Source organism: Halichoerus grypus, chromosome 3 (genome assembly GCF_964656455.1).
Source record: "Halichoerus grypus chromosome 3, mHalGry1.hap1.1, whole genome shotgun sequence".
In the NCBI taxonomy this organism is placed as follows: domain Eukaryota; kingdom Metazoa; phylum Chordata; class Mammalia; order Carnivora; family Phocidae; genus Halichoerus; species Halichoerus grypus.
In genome coordinates, this window is record NC_135714.1 from 128,595,996 (window position 1) to 128,618,438 (window position 22,443).

Genomic DNA, 22,443 nt, shown 5'->3' on the forward strand with positions numbered 1-22,443 from the left:
TTCCACCATTTAAAACATTTTTTAAGTGGCTTTAATTTAAATGTAAAGTTCCCATTATATTTAACAATGAATTTTAGAAGACAGTATAGCACTACAATAAGAAAATCTGATTAGTCATCAGTTAACCTAGGCTTTAGTCCTGTATGTACCAAGAATTATGTGGCTTTTTGTTTCCTCAGTTTCCTTATTTATAAAGAATGAAGTTAGAATAGACTTTAGCTTTTGGTTCTTTCCAAATCTAAAATGCTCTGATAATAAATAACTGACAAACTGGGCCCTGTGCATTAGGAGAATGTTACAAATCATTACAACTAATTTCTAATAAATTTTAAACCATAAAATGCAAGAAAATGCCCTCAAGAGTCAAATACCCACCTCTGCTTGCTGCTAATTTCCATAAAGAATATTTGATAATAAGAGGAAGTATTAATTTTAATTTAAAAATATGACTCAGTTTCTGCAAAGTTAAAGAAATCTCCCATTACAAAATGACTTTTATAAATAACCACTTTGGAGGGTCTCTCTTTGAAAAATTACCTAAGGCCCTTTTCCCCAAGCAAGTTAATGTGAACTTGGGAAGGGCAATTAAATTGTCAGAATTAAAAAATTTGTTTTTAACTAGAAGGTAGCCAGAAGTAGAGTCATGGGGCTAGTATTGATCGCCGGAACAGAGAACATCACTCTTCAGGTATTTACTCTGCCACCTTTACACCAGAGGCTTTCCTTCAAATCAAATCAATCTATAAAAAAGATGGCTCTTACTACTAAAATACATAACTAATCTCCAACGGCATTTCTATTTAGATGTTTCCCTTTGATAACAATAATATAGTTCATGATGTTTTAAGATTCTGCATTAAACAATGTGAGTCCTTAGTTAAATCCATTATAAATGAAAGTGAGAAGTCCTAAAACAGTATAAAACTGACACAATACCCTCAGTAATATCTATTTTAAATATTCAAATTCAACCCTGAAGCATAGCATTTATACATGCTAAATTCTGTAATTTCAATTGCTTCTTGATTACATTCACTGCTTTATTTTGCTAACTTGATTTTTAATGTTTATTTTCATTAGCTTCCTTATTGTTATTAAGTTAAGGCTAAAGAACAAGAATTTCATAATTAACACAAAATTAAAATTGAACATCAACTGTAAGATACTTTAATAAAACACTAAAGAATTAAGTTCTTGGCTAATAAATGAACTTAGTATTAATCAGGCTGACAGGAAACACTACCATTGTACAATCTATATGCTGAGTTTTAAAACTGTCTAATATTCATTATTTAAAATAAAAAATATATACAAAGTATATATATGTATCTTTTATCAAAAAATGTTATATTAAATATTACATATCTCCTTAATTGGCAGACCACTGAAGCATCTCCTACACACATTTGTTTTTAAAAAAATACATTTCAGATTTAAATTTGTTTTTAATCTTTCAGAGTATTTTAAATATTAATCGTCTTAAAATTCATGTGGAATATTGCCAAATAAGATGGAATTACATTAAATGCTTTATTTTACTTCTCTCAATTTAACAAATTAATATTATATTAACCTTTCAATTACTATTTAGAGTAATTTGAGTGAAATCTGCTTCCATACAGGATTAAAAAAGTCTTAAATGACAGTAAGCATTGCTAATAAATATTTTTTAGCCAGCTTTTTAGCATTAAAAAAGTTGACATAATATTATTTTAAAAGATAAAGTTCAATAACACTAAAATCCAAATTTATTCATTATGAAAAATTCTGCTATTCCCCCAAATGGCTACATGTACTATTTTTGATAAAGATGGATTTTAATAAGCTCTGTATTAAATCCATACCATAAATTTTAAATTCAGTTACTGATACTTCTTTCAAAATTAAGGATTAACAGATTGCCTATGTATAATTTTAAAAAACAAGTCCCCTCTCCAGGTATAAAAGGAAAAATTTTCATAAAAACATATTTATTGTCACTGATAGACTTCAGGCTTCACAACTCAATGTTAAATGACAGTTAAGAAGACAGAAAGATATTTATTACATTTTAAGTGTACATGGTATCGTCTGTTTGAAAAGTATAAAACTGCAAAATTAAGCTGATTTTTTTCATTGTAAGAGTCATTAGCCAAAAGAAAAAATAAAGGAAAGGAAAAAATAAATATAACTCTGAAATCTATAGCACCACATAAAAAGCACATGAACCCTAAAAGCGAAAGTGGCCTAATTAATTCTACATCTTATTTCTCTTTCCCCACCTCCTGTAGTTGAAGATGTAGGGCCCTCAGACTATTATTGCTTTTAGATCACTTTGTTATTGACTATTCTCTGTATGATCATTTATTTTAAAGGACTGATGTCACATTTGGTGTTATATCTGATGACATATTGTGGACATTTTCTTCCAGAAATGGCTCTTTAAGGCTGAGTGCAAGAGGTTAAGCTGCCTGACTGAGGCCAAACCTAAAATCACAGACTTTTAATCTAAATTCTTAATATCCTTATTGAATGTAATTTTACATTTATTTTGTATACTCCATACTATCATTTAACCATAAACTGCTGCACGTTAAACCAATACCTTGAAAAAAGGGAATTAAAACTATTTATCTTATTAAAAAATAACCAATTTATATTTTATAAAATCAAAATTAATGTAGAGAGGAGCTTTCCCCTCCTTAATCAATGTATCTTAATTGGCTTTCACAAGTTATAAAATATTAAGTGAAATGCTATGATCAAAGAGAGTATATTATTAAATCCAAATTTTCTCCAATTTGCTCATCAGGCTTCTGTCTAATCTGAATCATAGTGATATGCATTATATCAAAAAAGGGAAAAATGTTTTGTTAAGCTCTGATAACAAGATGATGCAAAACAGCAACATATGAAAATAATGTCTATTCTCTTTTTCCAGGAGCCATCTATCACAACCATCTACAAATCAAGGCTCAGAAAGTATCTAGGCACTTGGACATTTATTACCATCTCTCCCACTTCATAATATCATGCTAAAATTCCATAGTTGAGGGAAAACCATATACACACAAAAGAACCTAGAAACCTATTTGGTTTGTAAATGCTGTCTTTCTGATATTCATGGATTTAAGGCAGGCGTCCCGATTAATTTACTCAAAGCTGAATGTGTCACTTAAAAGGAGAAATATTTTATCCTCCAACTCTGAAACAAAGGGTCTATGTTAAGTAAGTTTTGCATGTGTAACATAATAAGTAAATACACTTGACACCATAATTTAATAGAACCCTACATTAACTATAAAATATTTAACTTCTCTTTCTGGGGTGAGTAACTATGAAATGTGGTATGGACCATTTTACAGTGCCTCGTAATAATGAAGTTACGCTCTTCATTACCAAGTACTGTACCTACTGCTACTGGCAAGGAGTGGTTTATACACTGACCATGTTCCACGGCTGTTTTTAGTGTCGCTTCAGGATGTGTCGATCCTAGAGGGTTACGCACAAATCGTCGCCGGCGCCGCAAGTCATCTTCCCAGTAGTCAAGGCGCCAGAACTCACGAGGACGACTACAATGAAACAGAGAAGCCACATATGTTAGCAATTATCAAACAGCGTGGTAGCACTGAATTTCTGCATAAAGCTCTCCTTGTTTGCTCTGCCTTTTTTTTTCCCTCCCCTTCCTCTTAATTCTCCCTCCACCTCACACTCCCCTTTTCTGCAATCTTTAACTTAGGTATGTCCTTGAAAATAACAATATCACCTTCCAGTCTAAGGAACTCCTTTTCCTTTTTCTTGGAAGGTGAAATGAGCACTAAATACATCATTTTAAAATGAATTGCTGACAGTGTGATCAGTTTCCCCACACTCTAGTGGCATGTGCTCTGATTTCAGCCTCATTTCAGCCTCAGCAGGGCACCTTTCTCTGTGGCTGCATTTATAAACCAGAATAGGGAAAAGGCTATTATAAATATGGTATAGCATTACCTATATTAATCAAAGTCTGTCCCCCTTCATTTTTCTTCCTAATTTGTGCCTTTTTGCACAAGGTCAGTAAATCATACCATGAATTCTTGGTCCAGAAAGTGTTAACTTTAATGAATATCTCAGTTACATGGTTATGTATGTGATAATAAAATATTACTCTGTTTAGATGTGCAGGAATTTAATTAAAATAATCTCTTAAAATATTCATTACATTTAGCCCCTGAGGCTTAGAACAACACAAGAAAATGCATTTCTTTTCCATTTACTGTTTTTAAATAAACCATTCCTATAGAGTGAAATAGCAATCTATTTTCAAGCAAATCAGATTGGATTTCTGTTTTATGTAGTCTGTTTTTATATTTAATTAAAAACTACATGCTATATGATGTGCAATAATTGCTATATCAAAAGCATACTTTTGGAAATGTATTTTTTAAAGGGTTCGACTATATTTTCTCCAATTACGTAGATCTTTTATATGGCAATATATAAATGTCAACTTTCTCTCCTATTAACTAATCATAATCTAGCATGCTGGAAAATATTTTATAAGGAAAACACTAATATGAAGTTCTTTTAGTTACAGTAAAAAAAAACCCCTGCAGAATACATTTATTCACTAAAGATACACAGCATGATAACTTGTAAGCTTAATTAATTAAATGAAAAAATTCATAATCAAAACTTCTGTAAGGAATAACTAATACAAAATAAAATCACACTTGTATTTCATGAGCTAATAAAATTGTACCTGTCAGCTTTGACATATTAGTCTTGACCAATTGACAGTCCCAAAATACCCATTTAAAAGTTACTCTTATTTTGATGTGTTAGAGATGCTACCTTTAAAATTTCAAAATAATTTATAAATAAGTACTTTATTGATTAAAAATTATCTCAGATTAATAAAAGCATAGACAACTAACAGTACATTATTAAAAGGAGATATTTTTTAAAAAATAATAGAAATCCAATGGTCTTTTCTGAGAAAGCTGGGGACACAATGAGAACATCAAAAATTTCCTTTGTTGATTTTGATCATGCATAAAGAGGAGGAGATATAATGTAACCAAAATGGAATACAAAAAAAAGTGTAAGAATTGCAGTCCTCAAAAAGAAAAATTAAAAAGCTCTTTTAATTCTTCTTTCTTATTTTGCTGTGTATATTTTAAGTGAAAACTATTACAATACCATTTAAAATAAGTAAGAAGCTCCTACAGAGTACACATAGAAGCAAAAGACAACAGTTGTTTGAACTCAATTAATAAAATTCTCCTTAGGTGAAAGGCAAAAAGACGGTACACAGATGGCTACGTGTATGGCTTTGATAGTCATGGAGCTTGGATAGGCACTTCATCATTCTGCCTACCTACACTTATCTGTTAAAATTATTATCAAATATCAGCCAGGATGCAGTCGTGAATCACAGGCTGCTCCTTGTCTTCAGGGGAATGATACAATGAGGGTCTATTCATCAGTGCGGCAATTGGCACAAGTAATTAGTTCCCTAGACTGAGATCTCCTACAAAGCCTATTTCAGTCAGCACCACAAACATATGACGATGTAAAGCTAATGAAAGCTGCTAAAATTTGTTAACCTTTTCTGCCATCAATCCTTCTAATATTCTATGCTTCAGTCTTATGCAAAGGTGGTAAATTATTAATTTGTCATTCATCCATCCTTCTGAATTTTGAGTCAAATTAAATGATGTCATTTTTCTTGATAACAATTAAAATTATAAGAGATGTTAAGCTGCTATTATAAAATTATTACTAAATTAGGTAACAATACATTCTAGTATAATGCATGAGGGTGAAGTCAAATCCAACAGCTATTAAAGCATGTGAGCAATATTTTTCGTCATAGCATAGAAAAAACAGAAGAATTATAAAATCATTCACAAATTAACAAGTAACCCAAAGACAATATGTATAAGAGTAATAACCAAAATTAGGAGGAAATAGAACTATGATATTTATTTTTGTGCTCTTTGATACTAACAAAAAATAATCACAATAGTAGCCTTTGGCTAAAACAAAAGCACCAATATAACAGGAACTGAGAATTTGCTCATACAATAGAAAAATTTTTAAGATAAGTTTCATCTTCAAATATAAATGTAGTACCAAAAATTTAAAAATACTTAGATACAGTCCAAAAAAAATAAAAAACTTTTACCTCAGCATAATGTTTACAATATCCTGAAGCTATATCTCAGACTATCTTTCTCAATACAAGTAGTTTAACTCCTGTTAACAACAATTTAAAATAATCTGAAGACAAAGCAAAAATCACTTATTTCAGAGCACAGATCTAGAATGTATTATAAAAATCTTCTAGAGAGCCCACAACTTACCGTACGATTTCTCGAGAGTCTCTCCATTATAAAGCACTGCTCTCCAGTGATACAGGATACAAACCCTCAAGGAACTTACTCAAAATGGAATAGCTATTAGCCTCATTTGGAAAAAAATAGCATTTATCATCCAATTTCTGATGCTGAGAGTAATACATATTCTTTGGGGAAAAAAGTCATACTCATTTTTTTCAGATAAGGGTAATTACTAGCATGTTTAAAGTCATTTACATAGAAACAGACCTGGGCCTAAAAATCCAATGTTTTATCCCCCAATCCTGCTCCCTCCAATAACATACACTCTTAGTATTAAATTTTATCACTGAAAAAATGAGGCATGCTTTGTCATTCTAGAACAGTATTGGGGGTGGCTCAGTCATTAGGCGTCTGCCTTCGGCTCAGGTCATAATCCCAGGGTCCTGGGATCGAGCCCCACATTGGGCTCCTTGCTCAGCGGGAAGCCTGCTTCTCCCTCTCCCGCTCCCCCTGCTTGTGTTCCCTCTCTCACTGTGTCTCTCTCTGTCAAATAAGTAAATAAAATCTTAAAAAAAAAAAAAAAAAGAACAGTATTGGAAAGGGGAATGTGTAGGTTTCAATCACCAACTTACTGTAAGTTTTGATCTTTCACATGAGGATTTCACTGTCATTTAAGAAATACTTCTACCCCTCACTAAAAGCCCCTTGTAGGGGAAAAGAGGATAAGAAATTGGCAAATTGGCATAATCGAGCCAACTGTCTTCCCATGACATTATGAATTAATTAAGTTGTATATTTTTGGGGTTATCACCAATGGTATGGACAGAAAAATTTTAAAAACTTGGAAGTATTCAGAAACCAACTGTTGATCAAATACAAGCATGGGTAAGATAAGAAATTACTTACTCTGAGAATTTAGAAATATATATATCTGGATCACTATATAGCTTTAAATATCTGTACCTATCTAAAAAATGATATTATTATGTGATACCACATTCACAAACTTAACCTATATCCATTTCCACTAATAATGAAAACTAAGATCCCAAAAAGTATTCAAGTTAAGGATGTGAGCCTAGGCCACATAACATCTGGAAATAAAGACTTCTCTATAAAAGGTGCTGTAGTTAGGTCCCCTATTAGTACACTCTCCAAGTACTAAAATTTTTAATAGAAATACATGTCTTTGAAAAGTTGTGGATGACACTAAAATTAAATGCTCTAACTTTTCTTTCTAATGATTTTCTGCAATTCTTTGACCTAATTTCAAAGCCTGAGATTAAAATTATAATAAAAGTATAACTGTCTTTTTCTAATTATAAGCATAAGTCATCTAATTGTCTTTATACTTTTTCAAAAAAACCTACACACTTATGTGTTTATATACACATACCTTTAACATATCATTAAAATCTACATAATAGAATATAAAACAATGTCATTTTAATATACAGAATATATATTTTCTGTTCTACAAGAGTAGAATCAAATAGATTGTTAAAATATATCTTAGAGGGAAATATAACTCAAGCATTAATAGATAGTCTATTAATTCCCTTTCTGAGCTCCAATGTTGTTAGTGATTTGACCAAGTAAAACAAATGAACAAGTATTACCCAAATGACAATCAGGTGGAAAAGGTAGAAGTAAAAGAAAGAATCAATCAATAACTAAGGTATGATCCACTTTCTTCCTCTAATAGTTAAATGGCTCAACTATAAATAATCTATTATTTTTCACATGTAAATTTTAAGACTTTATAAAGTTCAGGGTTTTTTTGAAAAGTATAACAAGTCAATGAGCCAATTAACAATGTATAAATGGACGAATACTGAAATAGAATCCTAAAATATTTTCTAGTAACAATGACTGACTCTACCTTGAGCCAGCTGCCAGGAATACAAGGATTATTAAGATATTGTCCTGGCCTCATGGGGAAGACAGAAGTGAAAATAAATAATGAGAATTCAAAAAACTGTGTGTAATAGAGCAGAGCTCTATTAAATGGCTATTAAAATGCACAACTCCAGGGGGCAGTGTTCACATCAAAATTTGTATAAAAGGCACTCCTGGATTTGTGCAATGCCAATTTTGGTTTTCTATATGAACACCCTTGAGAATGACAGGGTGCTATGAGAACACCTCATCTTTTTCCCTTTCCATACAATGCTCAGGCTCCTTTCTTTCTCTCCCAGAGTTAAATCTAATCTTGGGGAAAGGGAACAGAATAAGGCCCTTCAGACGCTATCAGTAGCAGAAATGGTGTTCAGGACTAAGTATGTTGTCAAAAAGTCAAAAAACAGGCAAAATTCAATACACAGAATAAAATAATCAAGGGAAAAAGGGAAACGTTAACATTTACTTCCCTGAAGTCATTAAGTTCATATAGCTTTATTAAAGTAGACTTTTTTTACATTACTCTATTAAAATTGATTATATTAATTACTAAAATCAGTGATAGCTACATATATATTCCAATTATTCCATAACTTAAAGGTACTAACACTTATTCAAATTTAGTCAGATATATGTATGTCTGCAATCTCACTGTTGTGTCATTTTAATGTAACTTGGACCTCCATCAATAAAAGAATGCTAGTTTCAAAAAGAAAAACTGTCATAATGCAATTATATTAGAAAAATTTCCCATTTTCCATCTTATCCACTTCCTTGTGACAATACCTGATAAATCTTGGATAGCCATAACAAAAGTCAGCAATAAATTCTTCTGGCTAACGAAAAGTTCTAAATCCTAGACAATTTTAGTACTTCATATCTTGTTCTAAAATTTTTATAGTACCTGTTTCTTAAATTCCTGTATCTGGCTCACTTTCATTTCTATATTTTTAGATTAAAAATTCATACTAGATATTAGCTACAACTTAAACAAATGGTAACCTCTAAAAAGAAGTAAACATTTTCAGTGTACTGTCAGCTAGAAGATAAAAGTGCTTAAGTTCTAGAAGGGTTTCACTTTCTGCATAAATCTTGATGAAATAACGTTCAGATCCTATAGGGCATCACATAATATAAAAGAATGCTTTATCTCACAAGCTGAAATCTACTGTGCCTTCATGCAGATAGATAGAAAGAATATTAACTAAAACCAAGAACCAACTATAAATCAAATGGAGGTGATCTATGCACTGTGCTGTCTTAATAAAAAGGGAAAAAAAAAAAAACAACAAAACCCTTCAACTACCTGGATCCAAAAGGAGACATCTCCTAAAGCAGAATTATTTCTTTATTGAAGCCTGATACAGAGATTCGATATTATATAGCGTCACTAGAGAATTGCATATACTACTTAATTATGTAAATTATATTTTATATAGTTATGAATTTCTGCATGGTACTATTCAATGTATTTCTCTGTTAGCTTTTAGAGACATTTAGATACTCATCTTCAACTAGTTATTATTCAGCATAATTTACAAAAATATAATTTTGCAATAAGGTCAATTCTTTAAGAAATAATCACATACTTTTCCTGGCTGCTGTTAGCCTATTAGTCATTTCTTTATTCACTTAGCATTTTTACTAGGAAGTAAGCAAAGTTATAAGAAAATAAAGATCTAGGGTTATTGCACTACCAATTAAAACTCTAACAAAAGACAAATGAAAAAAACATTTTAAATAAATGATGTTGAATACTAGAAGCCCTAAAACTCACCTCTGTAGCCACACTATTTAAACAATTCTGATTTATTTTCCCCAAAAATCTGATTTAAAAAAAAGTAATTCACCAAGTATCTATTTAGTGCCAACTATGTACCACTCTTGGTACATCCATATGAATATGCTTTTATAATTTTTTATGTTATAATCAGGACAAGAAAATCATCACATATCAAAAATAATACAACTTTAAAACAGACAGCATTTACTGCATTTGGCTACTCTGTACTAGCCATCATGCTTTTATAGACATTATCACCAAGCCTCACAGCAACCTGCCAAAATACTGTTATTTTCATTTTAAAGATGAAGAAACAAAGCCTTACCCATCAGTAATAACTATGAACTTCAAAGCCAATGAGCTTTTCACATGACATTTCCTCTAGAAATCCACTGGATACTACTTAGCTATGATCAAAGTACTAATTAACCCTGCCTGAGAGGATTGAGGATTTCATTAAGGTTTTAATGAGGATCTATTTTGTAAGTTCCATGAGGACAAGGGTTTGTGTCTATCTAATTCACTGGCCAAGCACAGTAACTGGAACAAAGCAGGCACTTAATAAATAACCAATTAAAGAACAAGCTGACTTTTTAAAAGAAATTTAAATGATAAACGGGAGTCTGCTGTGCAAAACGGAAAAGGCACTCTAAGCAGAAGAAAGAGCGTGGACAATGGCATAAAGACGTAAAAAGGCACCTTTATCTTAGGACCTTTGGGTAGCAAAGATCATTTCAAGGCAGCCTCAGAGTGGCAAAAAGCTAAGGTAGGAAACACAGGTTTAGAACCAGATTTCAAAAGACCTTGTATAATTAACTGAAGTAGTTCTCTTTACATCTTAGTCGACAACCAAGTTTTTCTCAAAAGAAGACTAATATGATCAGCCTTATATGTTACATGGCAACAACATAAAAAAAGGCAGTAGGGATGGAACCTAAAGCTACTATTCAAGAAACCTATTTGAGGGGCACCTGGGTGGCTCAGTCATTAAGCGTCTGCCTTCAGCTCAGGGCATGACCCCAGGGTCCTGGGATCAAGCCCCTCATCGGGCTCCCTGCTCAGTGGGGAGCCTGCCTCTCCCTCTCCCACTCCCCCCTGCTTGTGTTCCCTCTTTCGCTGTGTCTCTCTCTGTCAAATAAATAAATAAAAATCTTTAAAAAAAAAAAAAAGAAACCTATCTGAAGTGGAATAGATAAGATTTGGTGAGACATTCAATATGGAAGGTGAGGAAAAAGGAGATGAGAACAAAATTGAGGTTTGTGACAAAGGGGCAGGGAGGGGATAAAGATGCTATTTAACTGAAATGACAGCAGGTTAAGTAGGTGTGGTTGGGAGAATAATCATGTCCTGGACACCTAATAACGTCTGGGCAGCTACATCTAATAAGTAATCACTGTAACTTGGGAACTGAAAAAAGCAGCCTGGGCTAGAGATATGAAATTGGGAGATTGATCAGTGTTGGGAGTTGAGGAATTTAGATATTCATCTAACAAAAACTTACTATTGTAAGTGAGTTATGTGCTAGATCCAGAGAAAACTATATTGAAAGGACAGGAGAAGAGTTAAAATGAAATCTGGGAAATTCCAAAACTTAAAACATTGCAGAACAGGAAAGCATCACTGAAACAGAAAATGTTCCTTACAATCAGTAAGATAATAAGGGAACCAAAATAGAATGGTGCCAAAAAAGACAAAGAAGCCAAGTCTCTTCAAAGCATCGAGTGGGCAGCAATACTGAATTCTACATAAAAATGTTTAGAAGGGCTGGGCACCTGGCTGGCTCAGTTGGTGGATGTGACTCTTGATTTCTCGGTTGGGTGTTTGGGCCCCACAGTGACTGCTGAGGTTACTTAAAAATAAAATCTTAAAAAAGTTTAGAAGGATGAAGAATGAAGGAAAGCTTTTATGCATTTTAAGATATATAATTTATATGTTATAAAGTTCACCTGTTTAAAATGTAAAATTTAATAGTTTTAGTATACCTACAGAGTTGTGCAGCTGTCACCACAATCTAATTTTAGAATACGTTTATTTTCCCCCAAAGAAATCCCATACCCCATACAAGTTATTTCCCATTTTCCCTTCCTTGAGAATGGACATGTAGAGGATCTCACAGTATGCCGGGCAGAAGGTAGGTGAATGTGTTTGCTCTGGCTTGGATCTTCTTAAGTCCAGACCAATTTTAAAATAAAACAAATTGTGATTGGTAAAAGCATTTTTATTCATACTGGAATTTTTTGGAGAGCCTAAGGGCTATGAGAATACATAATTTTTAAAAAACATTTCCAGGGGCACCTGGGTGGCTCAGTAGTTAAGCGCCTGCCTTCAGCTCAGGTCATGATCCCAGGGTCCTGGGATCAAGCCCCGCATCAAGCCCCGCACTGGGCTCTCCGCTTAGCAGGAAGCCTGCTTCTCCCTCTCCCACTCCCTCTGCTTGTGTTCCCTCTCTCACTGTGTCTCTGTCAAATAAATAAATAAAATCTTAAAAAAAAACAAAAACATTTCCAGTATCTCTAAAGTACCAAAGAACTGAGTTTACATTTTTTTTTTAAGATTTTTTTTTTATATATTTGAGAGACAGAGCACAAGCAGGGGGAGGAAGACAGGGAGAGGGAGACAGACAAGCAGACTCCTTGCTGAGTGGGCAGCCTGACACAGGACTCCATCTCAGGACCCCGTGATCATGACCTGAGCTGAAACCAAGAGTTAGACACTCAACCGACTGAGCCACCCAGGCGCCCCAGAACTGAGTTTACCTTTTAAGAGAGACTCATTAAAATCAAATGTATAATTAATTCATACTGTAAGATATATAATAGCTAAAGTTTTGGGGCAATATATATTAAAGACCAATAATCTTTACAATTTCTGGATAGGATATAAAAATATTTTGGCCTCATTTACTGTAAAAGACTTAAAATTAATCACCCTAGCTCTACCATATACCAGATCCATGACCTTTACATAAGTCACTTACATCTTTGGGCTTCTATTGCCTTACCTAAAATAATTGTAACTTGTTTAGCCCACCCTACAGGGCCATAGTGAGGAATCAAATGAAATGGGAGTATGTGAAATTGCTTCAACAACAGTGAAATGCTATGTAAATGTAAGGTATTATTTTTAGTTAATAATGAATTTAAGTGTGGCTACGTTTACCTGCCATTACTTTGATAAAAGCATGTGCTTACAGTTGTATTACCAGTGACTTCAAACATGATTTAAAAATAAAAACCTAAGAAAGCCCTGATTAAAATGCCCTTAAACAACCCCTGATAATAATTAGCTCCAAGTCCCTGGCAATGATTAACTTTCTTTCTTTAAAGATTTCCCTATGTGAGACATTTTATATAAATGGAATCATACAATATGTAGAATTGTATGATTGGCTTCTAATGTTTTTGAGGTTCATCCATGTTGTAGCAGGTAACAGTACCTCATTCACTGTGCATTTTGTTTGTCCATTTATCAGTAAATGGATATTTGAATTTTTTCCATTTGGGAGGGGGAAATCTTGGATTTTACAACTAGAAAACTTAAGTACTCACTTGGTTACCTATCTAGCATTCACTTCTCTCCCCTTTCCTCTTTCCTAAGAAGTGCAATTTTCCTAATTATTTTTTCCTAACAATTACAATTTTGACAGATATCACTTCTTAAATGGTCAGATGACTTACAGAAAGCTTACTTTAAGCCAATTATGACAATCCTGTCATTCTGGCCAGTGATTGGTTGCAGAATCTAGCTTTAAACCAATCCTTGCATAACATTTTTGCCTGGCAATCATTTTTCACCAATCTGAAAAGAAAAACTTTTATTCAGTGGTTGAGACAGTAGTTCTTCCTTTTTCCTGATGGGCTGAAACAAGGAAATGTTAGACCCAGTTGCCAGGAGTTATAACACAACCAGTTAGAAGACAGAGTGGGGTAAAAGTTTACACACCCAGAACTGCAAAAAAATGGAGCTGAAAACCTGCCCCCAAGACTTTGCACACCTACACTTCTTATAATAAAAGATAATATACTTCTTCACAAGTTACTGAAATGAAGAATTTCACTTCATTTAGAGCCAGGTTTTTTATTACATGCCTTTGAAACCATCTAACAGATACAAGGATTATTGGTGATGCCATTAGCAATCTGAATACAGTTGTGAAAGGAAAACTAGATAATAATAAACACATGTTTTGGTGGAGATAGTTAATACTTTGAAAAAATTTTTTTGACAATGAAAGGAATTAGGGAAATAGGGTGGTAGTTTAAAGAGGGTAAAGAATATATGTAAGCATGTTTGCAGAGGGAAAAGACTAAGTTCAAAAAAAAAAAAAAAAAAAAACAGAAGACTGAAGATGACATGTGGGAGAAGGGCAGGCACAGCACTGTAGAGAGACAGAAGATGCATGATCCTGTAAAGAAAGTGTAATTACCCTGGAAGTGAAAAAAGTCACCTCCTTCTCATTGGCAAGATGGAAGGATGTAAAGCTCTGTACATTCACGAGTTTAGGGTTTAAAAGAAGAAAAACTGAAGATCTGATTTTGGACTGATTATTTCTATTTTCTATACTCAATAGTAAGCTTGTGACAGAAGAATAGAATAAAGGGGTAAAAATTAGAAGAGTTGCCTTGGGGAATATGAAAGAAAGCTGACTAAAAGCAAGTTTAAGGATGGCTAAGTAGTTATGAAGTTCTAGCAGAGATTGGAAACCATTCATCTAGAGTGGCACTAATCTGTACAACTGTGATTTTTCCCCCCAGCTATACTCAGCATAAGAACAAGACTAAAAAGAGCAGCTAGCAAAACTCACTCAAGATTTAGGACTGATTTGGCTGGCAGGCCAAAATAGGGAAGGTTAAGGAAAATGAGTAGGCTAGTGAGGATGTCTGGGTTGGGTAAGAATGATAAACCTGTGATCCTTCTGGACTTCAGTAAACTAATACAGGATTTATTAGACATTGATTCATTGAGAAACCAAATTTACCCTGCTTTCCACATCACTAATATTGACAATAATTTGGTTTCCCAATGAATTAATCAATGTATCTGTTTAATTAATGTATCTAGCCCCTTTACTTAATATTATGAGTTTCCAACTTGTACTAAAACATGTCTAGAAGAATGGAAGCTTATACTATATTTGAAGACTGTCTTCAGTCTACGATCTATAGGGTCACTCTAGTAAATAGTCACAGGGCTGGACAATGTGCATGCAGAGAACAATCTGAAGTCTCAGAAAGACAGGACCTCTTTCTTTTGAGAAGTAGGTTACACTGTGCTCCTGGAAAAGAGATAGGAACTAAAAATTACTGATTGCCCACAGTATATCAGACACTCTGGTAAGAATTTTACATGTGGTTTCATTTAATTCTCAAAACAACCCTTTAAGTTAGGAATATAATCCCAATTTAACAAGTTAAATCCCAATTTTGCTACTAAGAAACAGAGCTAGACCTCACACCTGTAACTTTCCATTACCAAAAAACTCCTAGCAATGCTACTTCCATGCTGCTGTGGAGGAGATTTTCATATTAGGCTCATTAATAGATTCATTATGACAAATTATTATAAAGTTTAAATACCTCTTTTACAAAATGACAGACTGGAATGGGACCAAAAACTTTTTTTAAATTATATGAAAAACTATATATTGCAATAAAGAACAATTAGAAAACATACATTTTTCCAGCATTAGCATCACCCAAAATTGAATAGCATAGCTAATAGACTGGTGTGTGGGGGGTGGCAAGGGGTTATAAGGCTCTGTTGCTTTTTAACAGATAAGTAAAACTAAGGTAAATACTAAGTACTGTGTAGTGTAGGTCAGCATTTGAAAAGCTTTGGAACTATTAATATTCACTGAATGTTTCCAGTAGTTCCCACCACTTGCCCCAAATATGGAAGCACTACATGGTTTATAAGCATATACATGAAGGACTATCAGAGCCAAGAACCACTGCTTTGGCATTCAGTACATCCATTTCTCTCAACCTCAGGCCCCTATATCACATTTTTGTTGTTGTTGTTGTTGTTGTTAAGATAGTTTATATAAGTTATAGGTAGAGAGAGAAAAAAGCAAAGAAAAATCAGCCGCCCTAGTATGACGTTTTTATCTTTAAATAAATAATTTAAAGGCTTAAATGCAGCAGCAAACCACCATAATCCAATACTTCCTGCCTTTAATCCAAAACTCTTAGGAAAATACTGGTGAAAGCAAATAACTGATTTTAACTAGCATAAAAAAATATTATATACTTGCTTTGCAAGTGAGATAAATTAGTGAAAAGTATGTGCTCCTCATCCACAGGGACAAAAGGGCTTATTATGTTACACTTCCAGGTTTTTAAGACAGTTGGAAGCCACTTCTTTCAATGGTTGCTGTCATTTCCTAGAAACTTTGTAGTACTTTCAATTTTGAAGCAATTATTCACATTCTGAAGTGATTTATTTTCCTCTCTTTACTACATTTCAATTTGTCTGGCTCTGAATGACCAGCACTGTTTTGGCTTAATTATATTCATTTACAAATATGTTTTAAGTGCCCACTACTATTTGAAAAGGTTGAGGTGCTGTAACAGAGACTCATATAAGGAAAACAGTCTGTAATCTCAAGGCACTTACAATCTAATAAATGGGATAAAATAAGCAAACAATGAATTATATGGCATTAAGATCCATGCCATAAGAAAAGTAAAAATCCAGAGCTTTGGAAATTGAAAAAAAGGAGTAAGTGATCACATATGTTTTAAAGAGATCAGGAAATGCTTTAAGGAGCAAGAGATTTTTGAGAAAGATCCATAAGAAGGGGTCAAGTTTCAACTGATACACAAGGAAGAAGATGGCATTGTAGGCTTTTCAGCAAAAGCATAGAGGTCAGAAAATTGGAAGCAGTCCTTTTGGTTGGCCCCAGCAGAAAATGAGGTATGAAAGAATTGTTGGGGCCTGGCCATAACATAAAAGACAGGGATGAAAAACTAATGCGTTTATATTTCACGCATTCACTCACTCATTTAATCAACAAACACTTATTGAATATCAATGATGCATAAGGACCTGTACCAGGCAATGGAGATTTACAGAGTTAGTGGATGATAAAGTTATTATTCTCAAGGACCTCACAGTACAATGGAAGAAACAGATATATGAAGAGACAATTATATACAAAACATTCCTTGGGAACAAAGTGGAAGGGCATTATCCTGGAAGGCAGTAACACACAAATTGAGTCAAAGAGTTAACAGATGTTTACCAGGAGAATAAGGAAAGGAAAAGCATTCTTTCTGAGAGAATAGCATTCGCAAAGCCAAAGAAGAAACAACTGGGTATGTGCTAAACTGAGATGTTTCTAGAATTTTCGGGCAGTACAGGCAACAAGGGGCCAAAGAAGCAGCTACAGAAATAGGAAGGGGCCAGATCACAGAGAATCATCTGAAGAGTCCAATTCCTGTTTAAAAGCCTATGCATGACTTTTTTCAGGACTGACCACAGTTAGTTACAAAGGCCTTACCTGTCAGGCATCATGGGGAAAGCTGCCCTCCATCAGCCCCAAACTAGACTTGCTATATGGCCAATGCACTCCAGTCTCTGAAGGGAGTTGTACTCAAGGACTCAGGTCCCACTGGCCAGTCATATTCTTAGCATAATTGCATTCCTAGCCCTTCCACCCCTTTATCCCAAAGTTTCTTCATCTGAAGCCTTGGGCAGAGGCCCTCTTCAGGCGCTCTGCCCAGGTCTTCTTACCAGACGAAGAAAGGGAAACCTTGAAGACACTTTGCCCCACTCTCACTCAGTCTACTCTGAGCCCTTCCCCTTTTCCTTCTTCTAACCTCATGGTCCATAAACTGCTGTAGCCTTTTGTTCAGGGTTTCCTCAAGAGTGAGATGACCCTAACATTTATACTGATCTATGCTGATCCATACTGATTCACCTGACCTTCCATCAGTGCAACATTTCATGGCGGGAAAATGGAACAGGGGAGTCCTGCAGTTTTAGACTCTTGTTTATGCCACCAGAGTAAGTTATTAAAGCCTTACTCTTTCATTTTTGGTTTGTGGCTTTAATCAGCTACTCTGATCCTTGGTAGCTCAGCTCTCTCATAGCTCAGCTGAGCTCCTGACATCATCCATGTCATGCTGAAGAGTTGGGTTTTGTCTTGTAGCAATGGGGAGATACTGAAGAGTTTTAAGTATTATGACTGCAGAACAATAACTCTAGGAAATATACAAAAATTAGATTAGAAGAAATATCAGAAATGAGAACACAAGTAAGGAAGTGATTGGAATAATTTAAGCAAGATAAGGGTTTTCAACATTAATTTTTAAATTTTCTATTTTTCTGATTTATCCCATTAATGTGTTATTGAAATGTGCTAAATTTCTCTGTGATACAAGGTAGGCAACAAATAAGTAAGGCATGAAAGTAAAGTTCAAGGACATAAGGCAATTTATTCAAAATAAAATGAGTTCTAAAGCATATGATATATAAAGCTGATTAAATGTTACATGCAGTAAAACAGGCCTAAAACTAAGGTAGAGATCAAAGTCCTGAAGCTAAGTAAAGATGGCAAGAGAACATAGAAATGGCTCAGTTAATACCCTATGACCCAGCAATTGCACTACTGGGTATTTACCCCAAAGATACAAATGTAGTGATCCGAAGGGGTACATACACCCCAATGTTTACAGCAGCAATGTCCACAATAGCCAAACTATGGAAAGAGCCAAGATGTCCATCAACAGATGAATGGATAAAGAAGATGTGGTATATATATACAATGGAATATCATGCAGCCATCAAAAAAAAACCATGAAATCTTGCCATTGGCAACGATGTGGATGGAACTAGAGGGTATTACGTTAAGCGAAATAAGTCAATCAGAGAAAGACATGTATCATATGATCTCAATGATATGAGGAATTCTTAATCTCAGGAAACAAACTGAGGGTTGCTGGAGTGGTGCGGGGTGGGAGGGATGGGGTGGCTGGCTGATAGACATTGGGGAGGATATGTGCTATGGTGAGCACTGTGAATTGTGTAAAACTGATGAATCACAGACCTGTACCTCTGAAACAAATAATACATTATATGTTAAAAAAAAAAAAAAAAAGATAGTAGGAAGGGAAAAATGAAGGGGGGGGAATTATAGGGGGACACAAACCATGAGAGACTATGGACTCTGAGAAACAAACTGAGGGTTCTAGACGGGAGGAGGTTAGGGGGACGGGTTAGCCTGGTGATGGGTACTAAAGAGGGCATGTATTGAATGGAGCACTGGGTGTTATACGCAAACAATGAATCATGGAACACTACATCAAAAACTAATGATGTAATGTATGGTGATTAACATAAGATAGTAAAAAAAATTAAAAAAAAAAATGGCTCAGTAAATGCTACATCAACTCAGCCTAGAAATGACATACATGTCCTCTACCTACATATATTCCTTTGTCTTACCAAGTCTCATGACTCCAAACAGGAAATGTGATCCCTGGTTGGGTAGCCATTTCCCAGCAACAGCTCTAATGGAAAGCCAGAATGAAACGATCATGATCAGCTACTATTTCTGCCACAGATAATAATAAATACCACAGAGAAAAATGAAACATGAAAGAGCAACAGAAAACATGACAGAGGGCATATGAGATCATTTAAAATAAGATGATTAGGGTAGGATTCTATGAGAAGGTAACACTTGAACAAAGACCTAAAGGAGGTGAAAGCTTCAGTTATGCAGATGTCTTGGAAAGAAAATTTTAGGCAAGGACAACAGTAAATCCAAAGGTCCACTTTGTGAGACCATGGAACTGCAAAGAGACCATTCTGGATGGATGAAGAGTTATAGTATAAGTAGAGACCAAAAAGTTACTAAGAGGATGAGAAGAACTTTTGAATATTTTAAGCAGAGAAGTAACATGCTCTGCCATGTTTTAACATGGTCACTCCGGCTGCCGCAAGAGCCTGGTGTAGGTGGGAGAGTGATATTAGAACCCCGGAATCCAGTTTGTAGACCTTTGCAATAATCCAGAAGATGATGATGTCTGGAAACAAGTGGCAACAGTAGAAATGGTGAAAAGTCACTGCATTCTAGATATATTTTGAAGGTTGAGTCAAAAGAACATGCTGACAGATCGTACATGGGGTATGAAAGGAAAAGAGGCAATGATATTAGGATTTTGATCTCAGAAACTAGAGAAATAGAATCAACATTAACAAAGATGAAAGAGAATGTGAGAAAAATAGCTTTTGATAAAAAAGGTCAGGAATTTGGTTTTAAACATGTTATGTTTAGGGTGCCTATTAGGAACCAATTTTCCTCTTCTACTTAGGCAAATGGCTAAGCCACATTTCCAATCTCCTTTGCAATTAAGCATAGGCATATGACTGAGCTCTAGTCAGTAAAATATGAGCAGAAATGATACAAGCCACTTCCAAATCTAGCCTATAAAACTTTTTGATACACAGTTGTCCATGCTCCTCCCACTGGCTTGATGCAGATGGCAATCTAAGAACTGAAGACAATGGAGCTGTAAGATGGAATAAATCACTTATCAGAAACATCTATTCTGTACTTGATATGAAAAAGAAATAAAGTTCTATTACGGTTAGCTACTGAATGAGATTTTAGGATTTATCTATTAAAGCAGCTTGTATTGCTACAAACAATACAAATATCCAAACAGAGATGTTGAGTAGACAATTAAATATAAGAGTGGAGTTCAAATGAAAGGACCTCACAGGATATATAATCTGGGAGTCAACAAAATATCTTGTTTATATAATATAAACAGATACGAACTGGGTAAGATCTTAAAGGAAGTGGGTAGACAGAGGGAAGAGAAAAGGAATACTCCAAAGACTAAAGCCTGAGTAACCCCAATAATAAAGAGCTTGACAAGATAAGGAGAAACTAGCAAGGAATTTTGAAGAGTGGCCACTGATAGAAAAATCAGACGAATACGGTTTCCGAGAAGCCAAATGGAAATATAATTCAAAGAGGAGGCAGTACTCAGACATATCAAAGGGTATCAATTAGTCAAGAAAGATGAAGATTGAGAACTGACTATGTGATTTGGCAATATAAATGTCACAGGTGACCTTGAAAATAACTGTTTCAGTAGAATGGTAAGAGAAAAGCCTCAGTTAGTTCAAGAGAGAATGAGAAGTGAAACTCACCAAAGAAACAAATCTTTCAAAGTTCTTCAAGCATAATAAAGAAGCCCATCTATATTCTATACTGGACACAGTATATTATAAACACTTGGGAGGAAAAACCCTGAATGCAAATAGTCCTAACAAATAACATTAAATAAAAGTCACAGAATTTTGCCATACAAAGAGATTCTACTAGATCTGGACACAACAGAATATCCGAGGTAAGAATAAGTTTAATTTAAAAAGACAAAAAGTGAAAATCAAAAAGATGTCTAAGGGTTCATTTATATTCGACTCATTAATCTGCAGAGGCAAGGATTCTAGTGTATTGTGAAGGCAAGTTTATTAATTAGGGCTCGTATTTCAAATATTGATACTCAGTATCAATATTCAACTTTGAATAGGAAGAGAAAGACTAAAAATTCATTAATGGGGGCTGAAATAGTCTAATAAGTAACATTATTGTATTAATTTCAGTAACTAAAATATGGACTGTCTCAAAAAAGAAACCCACAAAGAACCAAATAAATTTTAGTAATAAAACATTGAATCTTATATAATCACATTATTAATGTAAACTGAGGAGGCTATAAATGGAAAAGTAGAATAGTATACATTTAAAATGAAATACAAACAGTACTACCAAATCAGATAACGTTTGTGTCAGAGCTTTCATACATTCTAACTGGGGTGCACAGTAACCACACAGGCTACACATCCATTTTGTTTTAAAAGTTCTTTGCTATAGTCACTAAAGCTCATCTCTTAATCATATTAGAACACTATCACATTAAAATGCACTGCTGGAAGGTGCCCCACTGAGAATTTATTTATTTATTTATTTTTAAAGATTTTATTTATTTATTTGACAGAAAGAGACACAACAAGAGAGGGAACACAAGCAGGGGGAGTGGGAGAGGGAGAAGCAGGCTTCCCGCTGAGCAGGGAGCCCAATGCGGGGCTCGATCCCAGGACCCTGGGATCATGACCCGAGCCGAAGTCAGACGCTTAACGACTGAGCCACCCAGGCGCCCTGAGAATTTATATTCTTGCCTTTATACCCATATTATCAGCTTTTCAAATTATTGTAGTTAAAAGTTTACTTTTCATTATTCTATTTCATTCATTTGGTTTTAGGTGCTGGACTAAGGACAGATAGCATGGTAAAAAAAAGAAGCAAGCAAACTATTTTCATATCATTTACAATCTTGTCTGAATGACTATCTCAAAAGAGATCTTGTCACAGAAAAGAGTCAGTTTTAGTAAATGAGTATTGTGCGGGCTAACAAATATATAAATGAAAAACAGAAATTT

General features: G+C 34.3%; 1 protein-coding gene across 4 annotated transcripts in view; it reads right to left on the bottom strand.

Moving 5' to 3' along the window:
- LRBA (LPS responsive beige-like anchor protein) overlaps window positions 1–22,443 on the bottom strand; it is a 764,390-nt gene that overhangs the window by 293,599 nt on the left and 448,348 nt on the right. For all 4 annotated transcript variants that reach the window (XM_036089189.2, XM_078069304.1, XM_036089190.2 and 1 more), the window contains one exon: window positions 3,427–3,551. In XM_036089189.2, the coding sequence (XP_035945082.2) occupies window positions 3,427–3,551 (125 nt within the window). The remainder of the gene's footprint in view (window positions 1–3,426; window positions 3,552–22,443) is intronic.